Genomic DNA, 13840 nt, shown 5'->3' on the forward strand with positions numbered 1-13840 from the left:
GTTGAGTTCAAAAGGGCCTTTCTAGATAGTGGAGCCTCTATCAACATTATGACTCGCGCTACTCTAGAAAAGGCCGGAATCTCTGAAGAACGCATTGTGAAGCAGCCGATAGTCATCACTGGCTTCGATGGGGAAAGGAGAGTTACTATCGGATGCGTAACAGTTGATTTAGCCGTCGGAGAGATTCGCTCGGCCACCAAGTTCCATATTATCGATTCTGAGGCAAATTATCACATCATTCTAGGGAGGACCTGAATGCATAGATATGGGGCTGTACCATCAAGTTATCATCAGTGTGTTAAGGCTAAATGGGGAAACAAGATGGTGACAATTCAGGCTACAGAAAGACCGTTCGAGATCCATGAAGCTCATTATTCTGATGCCATCTACTTCACCGAACTGGCTGTCGAAGAAGTTCCCACCACCTCTAAGCCTCGAGGGGTCAAAATTCCTCGTTGGGAGGATATCAAAGATGACAAGGAGCCGATGACAGAATCAAGTAAGCGGGCGATGTCTAGACCAGAAAGTCCGCCTATTCCTCGGAAGGTGATGAAAGTTCGAGAAGGAGGCAAGATGGTGTACTATTTATGAAGGTGCGGGGAGTCGGTTTCTTCAGTCACCGACTCCGAGTCAAAAGAAGAGCCTCCTGACAATGATATAGTAATAAAGCCTGAAGTGGCTCCAGAATGTATGCAAGATGGGCCGAAGCCTCAGCCCGAACAACTTATTGAAATAGATCTGAGTGATGGACAAGATGCACCGAGGCCGGTATTCGTAAGTTCGAGCCTTAGCCCAGAGAAGCGGGAACAGTTGTTAAAGTTGATAAGCCGATACTCAGATGTGTTTGCTTGGTCATATAAGGAAATGCCCGGACTAGATCCTGACCTAGTCTCCCACTATCTTAATGTGTTCCCAAACTCCAAGCCAATTAAGTAAGCTGCTCGAAAATATCATCCAGATCTCGAAGAGAAGATTAAGGAGGAGATTGAAAAACTTCAACAGGCTGGTTTCATCCGGCCAATACAGTACCCCACGTGGTTAGCAAACATCGTGCCAGTAAAGAAGAAGAATGGCCAAATCAGAGTATGTGTAGACTTTCGAGATTTGAACAAATCTTGCTCGAATGATGAATTCCCTCTTCCTCACATCGACACCCTCGTGGATACTACCTCGGGACACCAGATGTTCTCATTCATGGATGGATTCAGTGGATACAATCAGATTAAGATGGCTGAAGAGGACGCAGAAAAGACCGCTTTTAAAACACCTCTCGGAAACTTCTTCTATACAGTCATGCCTTTCGGACTCAAGAATGCTGGTGCAACTTACCAAAGGGCTATGACTGCAATCTTTCATGACATGATCCATCATGAGGTGGAAGATTATGTTGATGATCTAGTGGTGAAATCCAAGAAAGAAGAAGACCATCTCCGAGACCTTGAGAAGGTATTCAAGAGGTGCCAGAAATTCAAAATGAGGATGAATCCTCTCAAATGTGCTTTCGGGGTGACGGCTGGGAAGTTCCTCGGGTTTCTTGTACATAGGCATGGTATCGAGGCAGATGAAGACAAGGTCAAATCTATCAGAGCAATGCCTCCCCCACATTCTCAGAAGGAGTTAAAGAAGTTCCTCGGGAAGGTGTCTTATATTCGGAGGTTTATCCCAGCACTGGCAGAGATCTCTGTGCCTTTCGGCTCTTTGTTAAAAGGAGATGCCAAGTTCGAGTGGAACCAAGAGCACCAAAAGGCCTTTGAGAGAATCAAGGCGGCTTTAACCTCGCCTCAGACCATGATAGCCCCGCACCCCGGGGTGCCTCTAATGTTGTACTTAACTTCAACCCCCAAGTCCATAGGGGCATTATTGGTCCAAGATGTAGACGGAGCAGAACGCCCGGTGTATTACATCAGCCAGAAGATTCGAGGAGCAGAAGTCCGATATACTCCGATAGAGAGACATTGCTTAGCTTTGGTATTCACCGCCCAAAAGCTCAGACATTGCTTCTTAGCACATCAGATTCAGATTGTTACTAGGAGTGATCCAATCCGATACCTCATCAGCAGGCTTGCTATAACCGGAAAGGTGGCAAGATGGTTGTTAGCACTGGGTGAATTCGAGATCACATGTGTAGCCCCCAAGGCGATCAAAAGCCAAGCCTTAGCTAACCTCCTTGCTCAAATTCCAAGTGGTGACTATGAACCAGTGAATGAAGAAGTAAGAGGAGAGGTGAATGCAACTATGGCTTCCGAGAAAAGCTTTTGGACATTGAGCTTTGACGGAGCAGCAGCCGGAGGTAAAGGAGGAACCGAGATAGTCCTTACAAGCAAAAGTGGGGAAAAGTTATATTTGTCTTATAAACTGGATTTCCATTGTTCGAATAACGAAGCCGAGTATGAGGCTCTTATTTTAGGCTTGATAGCAGCTGAGAAGCACAGTATCAAGAAGATTCGGATCCGGGGGGACTCAAAGCTGATAGTGAAGCAAGTTTCAGGACAGTTCGTCTTAAAGGAGCCTGCCTTGGCCACATATCGAACAACAGTCCAAAGGCTTCTTGACAAATTTCAGAAGGTCGAAATAGAGCATGTGCCTCGCTCCGACAACAAGTTTTCAGATGCCCTCGCAACATTAGGGGCAAGGGTTGACATTCCAGAGGGAGAGGCAACAATTGTTATCAAGAAGAGAACAAAACCTTCAATAATACCCGAAGACAAAGACCTTCTGGAGGACTGGAGAGAAGAAGTCCTCGAACAACTCAGAAGCAAAGTTGGAAAATTGACTATGGCCAAGCTCGCCCAATTCATAATTATTCAAGGTGAACTTTATTTCCGAGAAGGTACCGGATTCCTAGCCTGGTGTGTTGACCAACAAGAAGCAAGTTTCCGACTACAACAGATCCATGAAAAATCCTGCGGAGATGGGGATATCAGTCTGTACAGAAAGATCCAAAGACATGGCTATGATGGTATATGACGGCCATAACCCGAGCAGCTGGTGAAAGCTTTCCAAATGATCTTGCAACTCTAGGGGCAAATGTCAACATTCCGTAAAAGAAGTCTACCTATGACATTTACAGTTTGCATTTACTGCATTGTCCATGAAGTTCTATCTTTCTTATGTTATGAAGAAATTTATTTCTTCCATATTATGTATCTCCATTAAAAGTTATTTTCTCTACATTGTATATCTTCATTGTGTTATGTTGCTTGAAACAGTTTTCAATTTTTGTTGCTCCTCAAAGAAGAAAAAGAAATGGTAGACTCAGTTACCAACCTGAAGGGAGTTTTCTTGACACAGTAGAAGTATACTTCCACTCGGACTTCCGAAGAGCAGCCCTCGCTTCTATCAGTGCGAGTCTCAAGGATCTTTCTTGCTGAAGTAGAGCATGTGCTCCCACTTAGACTTTCGAAGAACAGATCTTGTTTCCATCAGCGTGAGCTTCGAGGATCTTTCTTGCTGAAGTAGAGTGTGTTCTCCGCCTCAGACTTTCGAAGAACAGATCTTGCTTCCATCAGTGCGAGCTTCGAGGGATAGCCTTTGCTTCCATTAGCTGCCGAAGTAGAAATGCGCATCCACTCGGACTTCCGAGAGACAGCCTTGTTTCTGCTTGGACTTCTGAGGGAGAGCCTTCCGAGGGACAACTCTTGCTCTCATTAGTGCGGGTCCGAAGAACAGCCCTTGATTTCATCAATACGAGCTCCGAGGATCTTTCTTTTCAAAGTAGAGTGGACTCTTACTCGAACTCCCGAGGGATAGCCTTTGCTTCCATTAGCTGCCGAAGTAGAAGTGCACATCCACTCGGACTTCCGAGGGACAGCCTCGTTTCTGCTCGGACTTCTAAAGGACAGCCTTGTTTCCGCTCGAACTTCTGAGGGACAGCCTTGCTTCTGCTCGGACTTCTGAGAGACAGTCTTTACTTCTGTTGGTGCAAGCTTGGTAGACTCGGTTATCTTCTAGAGGAATCTTTCTTGCCAAAGTAGGGTGTGTGCTACTTTCGAACTCCCGAGGGACAGTCTTGCTTTTGTTCGGACTTCCGAGGAACAGCCCTTGCTCTCATTAGTGCGGGTTCCAAGGGCCCCGAGGTCGTGGATTTCAATCAAGAATTCATTTGCCTGAAATAGCAAAGCCAACAAATGAGACAAACAATATCAATTTCAGATCATGATTCAGGCATTATCAGAATGGAGCAACATCAACAAATAATAATTATCTATTTAAGCTAGCAACAACACTCGTGGATTATATGTTCTTCCTCAACAGCAATAACTCATACAAGATTCAAGTGGATCATTCTCTCTCAGATTACAATATTCAATATTAAAGACCCGGTTTATACGAGACTTTGACTCTAAACAAACAGAGGTAGCAAAACCCAAATTGTTTACATGTCCAAGTGCATAAACTTAAAAGCCATCAGAAATGGAGAGTCAAAATTCAAGGGTTCTAGAAATTTGTTCACAAAACCTGTGAAAGCCAAATAAAGATGGGTCAATGGAAAGCTAGAATCGGCATTAACTATTTCAGAAGTGAAGAAGACAAATCCCATATATATTTTTGCAAGCCCAAGTTCATGAACAACAAATATATATATATATATATATATATATATATTCAAGAATGGGTTTCGGCAATTTGAAATAGCAACACAAAGAGGATGGGCCGATGACCGATGCCGCGTTGAGAGGGCGGCATGGTCGGCATTGGCTAGATCACAATTGAAGACAGTAGGTCGGCGGTGGCACGAGCTGTGCAGTGTTAGGCAAGACCACACACGTCGCGTTGAGTGGGCGGACGTGTGTGGTCAATGTCGGACAATCCGAAGCCGGAGGCAGCAGTGGTGTCGCAGAGGAGTTGGCAACCACACGCGTCACGTTGAATGGGCAACGGTGTGGTCGGCTCTGGGCAGTCGGGATCGATGGCGAAGTTGCAGCAGAGAGGCCAACAGTGGTCGAGCTCGGCAGTCTAAGGCTAGAAGCGGCAGTGACGTCGTTGAGGAGTTGGTGACCACACACGATGCGTTGAACGGGCGACGTGTGTGGTGGGTACCGGAACAACAGTCAAGGCTGGCGGAGAGGTCACAACGGAGAGGCCGACAGTGGGTTGGCGATGAAGCTACGGCAGCAGGCGGTGTGCAAGCGACGGAGTAGTTGGGCAGACCGACGCCGCGTTGAAAGGGCGGGCGTAGTCGGCATTGGCCAGATCACGGCTGAAGACGGTGGTAAAGTTACAGGTGGTCGCCGGCGGAGCAGGACCGGGATCTGGTGTATCCAGAGCATAGACCCTGCGTCATTGGGCCAAGATGAAACACTGACAACGGCGGTGTCTGGAGCTGCGGCAATGGACAATGTCAAACTGAAAAAATAAAAAAAAATTCGTTACTGAGGTAAGGAAGATGAAGCACAGAAAAGAAAATAAATAAATAAAAGAGATGCCGTGTATGCAAGGAGTTGGTGTCGGCCTCTGTTATTGCAGAACAGAGCTACGGTGGGCCTGGATCTCTGAGGGACTGCATCATTAAATTGAAGTAAAGCACCGATGGTGAAATAGAGCCTCTAGTTTGTTGAAGGAGCGCACAACATTAGCCTCTGATTTGTTAAAGAAAAAAAAAAAAAGAGAAGTGCTGGGTTGGTCTCTCGATCTAGAGAGAGAGGCGCCGCTGTGCAACAAAACAAAAAAAATAAAGAAAAGACAGGCTACATTGATTAGGGTTGCTATCCTTATCTTTGAATAGAATAAAAAAAAGGGGTGTGATACATGGCATATCCTCTCAAATATTCTGCATATATATATATATATATAACGGCCCAGTTCACGGTTTTCCAATTTAAAAGAAAAAAAAAAGTGGGTTTCCACTTTTGTAGAGAGAGAAATCACATGGGTCATCATGATATAGGACGTGTTTGTTTTCCAAAGGAAAAATTATTTTTTGGGTTTGAAGTCTCTGGAGAGAGAATGTCTAAAAAAAGCAATATGTTTATATATTGTAAAAAAAGGGGGGTCAGCTTTCTGATTTGTTTATTCTCGAAAAAAAAAAAAAATTATTATTATTATTTTCTTTGGCAATTTAGTTGTTGCTGTATGAATTACATGTCCAGGTTGGTTTGGTGGGGCATTAAACAATTCAAGTTTTGATTTTCTTTTCAAAAAAAAAAGTTCCAAAAAAAATAATAATAATAATATTAGTTGTCAATTTTATCCGTAATTTACAGTGAGTCCTCAGTTTTTATCCATAGATTTTATCAAGGCCAAATATTCTCGAAGACATGATGTGAAGCATGGCTGATAAGGTGAAATTATGCATGTCCGAGAAAATTACAATTTCTCATACACGCAAGGGGCAAATGTAAGAGGAACTAATTTAAGCCCACTAAATTATTTAGGCCCAATAGCCCAAGATTAGTGGGCTCGAATTTATCGCAAGTCCAAGATTGGTGGGCTTGGATTTATCGCCGTCAAACGGGCTGAATGGCTCTAAGCCTCGAAAGGGTTCGGATCCACGAACCTAGAGACTTACTCAAGCCCGGACTCGAAAGGGTATTAAGAACGCCTAGAGATCCGAGGCACTCGGACTCGAAAGGGTTCGGATCCACGAACCTAGAGACTTACTCGGGCCCGGACTCGAAAGGGTATTAAGCAAGCCTAGAGATCCGAGGCACTCGGACTCGAAAGGGTTCGGATCCACGAACCTAGAGGTCCGAAACACTTGGCTTCGAACGGATTCAGACGCAATCTAGAAGTCGCTCCGTTAATGAGTCCCAGAACACTTGCGGGCTCGGAGCTTTCCGGGATCTACGCACCAGAACCATGGGCGTAATGGAGTTCGAACAAAGGACCCGATCCCGAGGACGGTGAGTGGAGACAAATTCACTCTTCGGTTAAACTAGCCTATACCCGGGTCGAGGTGGCACGACCTCGGGGGGTCCATGAGACTCGGCAATACTTTGCGGCAGGACGTCCTCTGGGACTACCCCTGACCCTTTGGGATGATTGGGGATCATTGGTTAGGTGTGGCTAAGAAGAAGGGTTCGCCGAGGGATTGATCTCCTCTTCGGGGTTCTCTCATCCTCGGAGAAGTCACCTCCTCGGAGAAGTCACCTCCTCGGAGAGGTCACCTCCTCGGACAAGGTGGTTAGAGAGAATATCCCTCATGTGCCTTGCACATGGGCTCCATCCTATATCATGAGGTGCCTATAAATAGCACCCACACATAGCTTTATAAGGGATGAATTTTGGAGATTTTTTAACTCTTGGGAAAGAACTAATTTCCCTTCTCCATTATCAACCTTGAGAGTGAAAGTAGGAGATCGATGGGAGAGCCTTGCCATTATTCTATTCTCTAGCCATTTTGCCTTCTTCTTCACCCAATCTCTTATCTCCATCATCTCCTTTACTCTTGTGTTCTTAAGTTGAGACCATTGAAGAATCTAAGCCTCTCACATTTCTTCTAGAGAATTCGAAGTTGTTCTTCAAGGATCTTTGAAGATCTTCGAATTTTTCAACTCCTTTCTTGAACCCTTTCCTGCACCGGTTCTACTTGGACCGGAGAAGGCAGAAGTTGCTGTATTTGTTGCTGTCTCATTGATTCTGTTAGGGCTTCAAGCGTTTGTTAAATGTTATATTTTTTTAGTAAATTGAGTAAAGACAAAATGAAAATGAGTGAAAGACAACCTTGCCCTTAGCCTTTTGTGAGTCTCATTTGGCAAGTGGCTTTTTTAGTCAAAAAGTTACTAAAAAAGCTAAAAAAACCAATAACCTATGCCAAAAAATCAAAGATTCCATTTTCTCTCTATTTTTTACACATCTTTTCGTAAAAAGTCAAAAAGTCATCCTAAACATACTATTTTTTTTACATCATACTTTAGTCAAAAAATTAAAAAGTTACTAAAAAAACATGTTCCCAAACGAGACCGATTCCCATGACTCCAAGCCATACCAATTGCACTAGATCATGGCCGCTAAATTTGTAATTCACTTTTTTCTAGGCTTAATTTTCTTTTGATTTGATTAGTGATGTTATGGGATTTCGCTTAACACAATTGAATTTATATGACATGACGTGAAAAGGTAATTGCCATTTACAGCATACATGTAAAGTTAAAAAAAAAACATTTATGGCATACTTTGTATGCCGTATATAATCTTTTATAATATTTTTTTACATGTCATAAATCATCATACTTTTCACGGCATAATTTTGCATGCCGTAAAATGTTATTTTTAATATATTTATGATATACTTTATATGCCGTATATAATCTTTTACGACATAATTGTGCATGCCGTAAAAGGTTATTTATAATATATTTATGACATACTTTGTATGTCGTATATAATCTTTTACGATATTTTTTTGCTTGCCATAAATCACTACACTTTTCATGGCATAATTTTGTATGTCGTAGAAGGTTATTTTTAATATATATACATTCATTATATTGTTTCTATATCTCCTGGTATATTTTACTTGTTCCATTCAATCCCTTACATCATTTCTTACTCTACACAACATCAAACAATATTACAAAAAAAAAATATATTAATTCAACCAATTCACATCAGAATTCCCAATTTACATAAATGTCAACAAAATTCATATTCACTACTAATCTAAAACAAATAAATAAACTCACACTAGCATCATTTTAACATTCAAATACAAAAAAAATTAACAAAAATGTATAAACCACATGCCAACAACTTCTAAAAATCAAAGAATATTGCTAAGATGCAGATAAAGAAAAAAATGGATTCATAGAATTGTCAACCAAAACAAAAAATAAAAAATAAAAAGAAAAAGGAAACGCTTCAAAGCATAATGATTTTCAGATGGGAGTCAAATCTTCCTTCAGTGTCATCATAGTATTGCCCAAAGTTTTTAAAGGCGAATGCGTACTTTAAGGCATTTTACCTCTCATGAGGCGAGGCGTAAGTCTCAGGGCGTTGAGGCGTAAGCATTTCAAATTTCAAATTTTAATATTTACTGAATAAATTAAATATTTTTAAATAGTTAAAAAAATAAAAAAAAATTAAATATAAATATGTAAATACTTTTCGCTTTAATGTGTTGAACATTTTACTGCATAGAAGGAAGTTTTCTTTCACTGAAAGAGAAATCGATATTCTTAACTTCAGTGATTGAGCTTCTCACTTGACCATTAACTGTATTTTTCTTGATTGATCATTTACTTAATTTTTCCTGTAGAATATAGTTGTAAAAATGGATTCTTTTTAATTTTTTATGTTTAAACAATCTAATAGACTTAACAAATGCCCAAGGCAACTTTTGCATGTGCATACTCCTCACATGCTTATGCGCAAAAAACGTAAAAAGCGCACTTAAGGCGCATGTCTCAAACTATGATGCGCAAGCCTTTGGGGAGTAATGCCTAAAAATCAAAGCCTTGATGTGTTTTACCTTAGCCTCAAGGCGAGGCGAGCATCAAGGCGAGCCTCAAGAAAGCCTTTTAAAACTCTGGTATTGCCCAATCATGATCTCAAATCTACAACTTTCAATTGGGGGATCATTTATAGTGACCATGGAAAGGTTTGGAAACTCGCTGTCCTGGTCAAGTGATTATTACTCTGGCTGGAGTTCAAATTAATTACTAGCAACAACAAACACTAGCATCAACAAACACTAGCATTTTCATCTTATTAAGAGACAAACATCAATTAGGACATACTTGATGCATAGCATAAACATCAGGATACGAACTCCCACCATACCCTATTTCAAGATCTCTGAACCCTGCAGCATATCCAGGACCTGCATACGAACAATTTTCACAGTTCACTGTTTGGATGTGCTAAAACAATTCCTGATGTCGAACATTGCATCAAACTAAGCACAGCACAAAAACAACAAACAAGGAGTTTGAGATAAATTACTTGGAGTCTTTGCTGCAGCTGCTGCAGCAGCAGCCCTTGCTCTCTTCTCTGCATTAACAAGTTCGGCACGTAGTTTCCCAATTTCATAATCCATGGAGATCATACTTTTCTCCATTGCCTCACCTTGTTCAAGGTTACTAGCATGTGCCTCTTTTTCATATTCGATAGCATCCCTGTTCGTATTCATTAATCCATTGACAACACTTTAATAAATCAGAAAAAAAAAAAAAGGCCAAAAAATGGTAGACAAATGTATAATGTGGTAAACACCAATTACATAAATATTCCTCTATAAGATATATTAATGCAACACTAAATGTGATGAATGATGATGATGTAGTAAGCTATACATGACAAAACTTCAATCTAATGCATTGAAATGCATGAATAGATTGAAAATTTCATAAGATGCATAGAAAATCATTTCAAAATAACAACAAAAAGCAAGTCCACCAGTAACCAAGATGACAATGGTGTCTGTTGCCGTCGGAAAAAGTAACTTTCAATATGTTTCTCCAATGATTAAATACATGGATTTGCACCTTCAAATGCAACAAAAAAATTAAATCGAATAACTCCATTTTCAGAGAAATTGAACTATCTTTCGCTATGAATATTGAATTATTAACAAACACAAAGATATAGAGAGAGACTGATGAATTGTATACATCCTTCCTCTTTGAATTTCTTGGTACATGGTCTCAATGTCAGCTTTAATAGCATCCATTGCTGTAAGTCCAAGTGAGCCCTCACAAGGTCGCCATTTTTTTTCTTCTCTCTCACTTAAAACATAAATAAATAATAAATAAAAAGTTTTCAGGTATCCATAAATTTTGACCTATACGCTAAACATTTAATTTTATTAGTTTCAACCTATTTACTTTGTTTTGAACAATCCACATTATGATGATTACCTGTTCACATCTTCATTCAACAACATTATAGTAGAGAACATAGAGGACTTAAAAAGACTAACACACAATTACTTCTCTAGAACTTGTTAATCCCATGAATCGCTTACGTCTAATAATGTTAGAGTAGAAGGGATGATATAAAATAAAAATAAAAAAAATAAAAAAAAAAGGGGCCAATTTTGTTTCTATATAAGTATAGGCAAGGAGAATGTAAACTTGGTTATGATGCACCACAAATTGTACAAGCCATAATTTCTAGCAACAAAAACAGACTAAACATGCTCCAATAGAAATCCATATAACTTCTTTCATAAGGCCTCTATTCTCTCATTGGTCCCAATTCCATCTGCAACCAGGTCATCTAACCATTGATTAAACATTTCAAGCTGCCTAAAGAAACTTGCAATTTCAGAGTCTAGATAAAGGGAGTCTGATCTTATGTAGTCAATTTCATAGTATTTTTGATAATATATAATATATTTATGATTATATAAATTGCTGATAAAAGGTGATGGTGTCTAGTGTGATCAATTTCAAAGATACAAGAGAATGACACGTAACACAAAATAAAGAGTATCTTTGGAGTTTCTCTAAGACTTAGAACCACATTTTCTGATATATAGCCTTGGGAAATGTAGTTTATTTATTAGAACTTCAATTGTAAAACAGAAAGTTTCACAAACAATCACACAATAATACAAAAGGGGCAGATAGAACAACAATTATCACTTACAGAGGGAATTGGCAAAAAGTTGACCATTCCCAGTGCTCTCTCGATCAACACTATCTGCACCAATGCTACTAGAACTGAAAATCTAATCTCCAAACAGGGCTCGGCAAAGGAGGAATCTGGAAAATACACAAACACAAACTTAGCATTAGCAACATCAAACGAGAAGAACTCAATTTACAATTGAAATTAAAAAGTAATAACAATTAATTTCAAGTTTGATGAGAACCTGCATTGCTTTGTGGATAAGGTTGTGACCTTGCAAATCTTAGGATTGTTCTAATCAGAGATAACGAGCAAATCCGAGAAAATCACAATAAATCGGGATCAAATCAGAGAAAAACAAAATTCATGATGAGCAAAAACAACTCTCACATCAAGTATACAGGATTTAAGCTTTAGTCATAGAAAAACTCGAAACTAGTGTTTCAATTTCTAAAATTTCAACCGATGAAGAAGAGAGAATAGATATAGAGATTACCTTGAGAATATGAAGGTCGAGACTTCGCAAATGTCTTCGATGGGAGAGAGAGATCAGAAAAGAGAGATGGGGAGAGAGAGAGAGAGAGAGAAATACGGACAGAGACAGAAACAGAGAGAGCAAGGATCAGAGAGAGAAAGAACGAACCTAAATCTAGAGCGAGAGAGACCCAATCGGCGACGGAGACAGAGATGGAGACGAAAACGGAGATGGAGCACTATCTAAATAGTCGATGGAGATGAAGATAGGGCACTATTTAAATAGTTGAATTGTAGCGTTTGTTGTGTAAGAGAAAGGAGGCCTAACTAACTCTCACTGTGCCTAAATAGGGTGTCTATATAATAGAGAGGCAATCGACTTGTTTGATTGGTTTTTGGGAGTGTTGTTTTTGAAAAAAATTAAGTCGCTTTTTTTTTTTTTAGAGAGTTGTTTTTGAAAAAAATTTGAAAGAGTTGTTTTAGAAATTTTTATGAATTGATTACCTGCTCGTTGCTTTGGTTCTGGTTTAGATTACTTGTTCAAACTTAACCCAATAATGTGATGATGATTAAGTGGGAATTTGGGATTGATTTTTGTAATATTTTTTTGTTAATTTTATTTCATTTTTAGTGATTTTTTAATTTTAAAAAATAAATAATACTTGAATTGTTAAATCATATCTTGGCCTCGTTTGGGAAGTGGTTATTTTAGTAAGTTTTTTGACTTTTTAATTATTTTAGTAAGCTATTTTAGTTTGTGTGTTTGGGAAGTTGGGTTAAATTTTTGGGTTGATTGTTGTATTGAAAAATGTGTTTAAAAATGATGTTTAAATTGAAATGACAAATTTCCAAAATTGTTGTGTAGGGGTAATATCGTAATTTAACCTGTCAGCAGCCTACACTGTTGGTGTCAGTGTAAGTTGCGTTGATGCAGCAGCAGTTGCTTTTTGACTTTATTTTTTCTTTTCTTTTTTTTTTTTGAAAATCAATGGTTGGTGAGGCTTTTTGGCTATTTTCTCATTTGAAAATAGCCTCTTTCAATATGACTTGAATATTTAGGCTTGTTAATTACTATTTTTGCCATAAAAAATATATATATTTTTTATTTTCTTCATTTTATTGTTTATAATTTTTATTTTTTATTTTTTGCAAAAAAAATTATTTTGATCAGGTTATTTTTAGCAAACTTTTCCTTTTTTTTTTTTTTGAAAATAGTAAATAGAAAATGAAAAAAAAATACTAAAAACGTTGACTTTCAATATTTTGAGGATGCTCGAATTCTACAAAAGTAGATTATTATATTTAGTGGGTTACTATTTGGTGATAAATGTTATTTGATTTGGTGTTAAATTTAATTTTTTTAGTTAACGTTTTCACAGCATGCAAATGTATGTCATATAAAATTATAATGTATCACGGTGTGAAATACATGTCGTTCTAAGTATAAATATTGCACAGTGATTTTTGCAAGCCGTAAAAGTATATTTTTTGTACGGCATATTTTTTCATGTCGTAAATATATAAATCAACGACTTACATGGCATGTATGCCGTTATTGATAAAATATTAACGGCTTGCAAAAAAAAAATGTCGTAAAATACACTAACTACAGCAAGCATTTGATTTACGCCATAAACATGAACCCGTAAATAATTAATTTTGTTGTAGTGGTTAGAACTTATAAATAACATTTGTGCCAGATATACAGTAAGATTTCTAGTACATTAGATGTTCTCTTCTACTAAAATCATTTTGTTTATCAAGTTTATTTTTTGTTGGGTTAGTTTGAAATGTTGAATATCTATTTTGGTGGTAGTGGCCCATGCCAGTGTCCATATAACCATTGTTCTGTAGC

At 38.8% G+C, this 13840-nt stretch overlaps 1 protein-coding gene across 6 annotated transcripts; it reads right to left on the reverse strand.

The window, feature by feature from the left end:
* Positions 1-3377: 3377 nt before the first annotated feature.
* On the reverse strand, positions 3378-12324 carry LOC114313943 (uncharacterized). Of its 6 annotated transcripts, none has more exons than XM_082865886.1 (6): positions 12008-12324; positions 11756-11793; positions 11530-11645; positions 9883-10055; positions 9678-9760; positions 3378-4106 (listed from the first exon to the last, which is right to left on the reverse strand). In XM_082865886.1, exons 4-6 carry the CDS (start codon positions 9995-9997, stop codon positions 3948-3950), a joined length of 357 nt encoding a protein of 118 aa, XP_082722012.1. In that variant the 5' UTR covers positions 9998-10055; positions 11530-11645; positions 11756-11793; positions 12008-12324; the 3' UTR covers positions 3378-3947. The 6 variants fall into 6 exon arrangements, 5 of the variants coding, with proteins under 5 accessions (XP_082722012.1, XP_082722010.1, XP_082722013.1 ...); XM_082865884.1 differs by having other exon boundaries at positions 11756-11805; positions 12008-12321; XM_082865888.1 differs by lacking the exon at positions 3378-4106 and adding an exon at positions 4192-5346 and having other exon boundaries at positions 11756-11805; positions 12008-12319.
* Positions 12325-13840: the final 1516 nt, after the last annotated feature.

This window comes from Camellia sinensis, chromosome 4 (genome assembly GCF_055761805.1).
Source record: "Camellia sinensis isolate YWXY chromosome 4, ASM5576180v1, whole genome shotgun sequence".
NCBI lineage: Eukaryota > Viridiplantae > Streptophyta > Magnoliopsida > Ericales > Theaceae > Camellia > Camellia sinensis.

Coding starts and splice junctions, on each gene's coding strand:
- LOC114313943 (XM_082865887.1), bottom strand. CDS start 9,997: ATGGAGAAAAGTATGATCTCCATGGATTATGAAATTGGGAAACTACGT. Junction 9,761..9,882: donor AGCTGCAGCAAAGACTCCAA/GTAATTTATCTC, acceptor GTTCGTATGCAG/GTCCTGGATATGCTGCAGGG. Junction 4,107..9,677: donor ATGTTTATGCTATGCATCAA/GTATGTCCTAAT, acceptor TTGCTATTTCAG/GCAAATGAATTCTTGATTGA.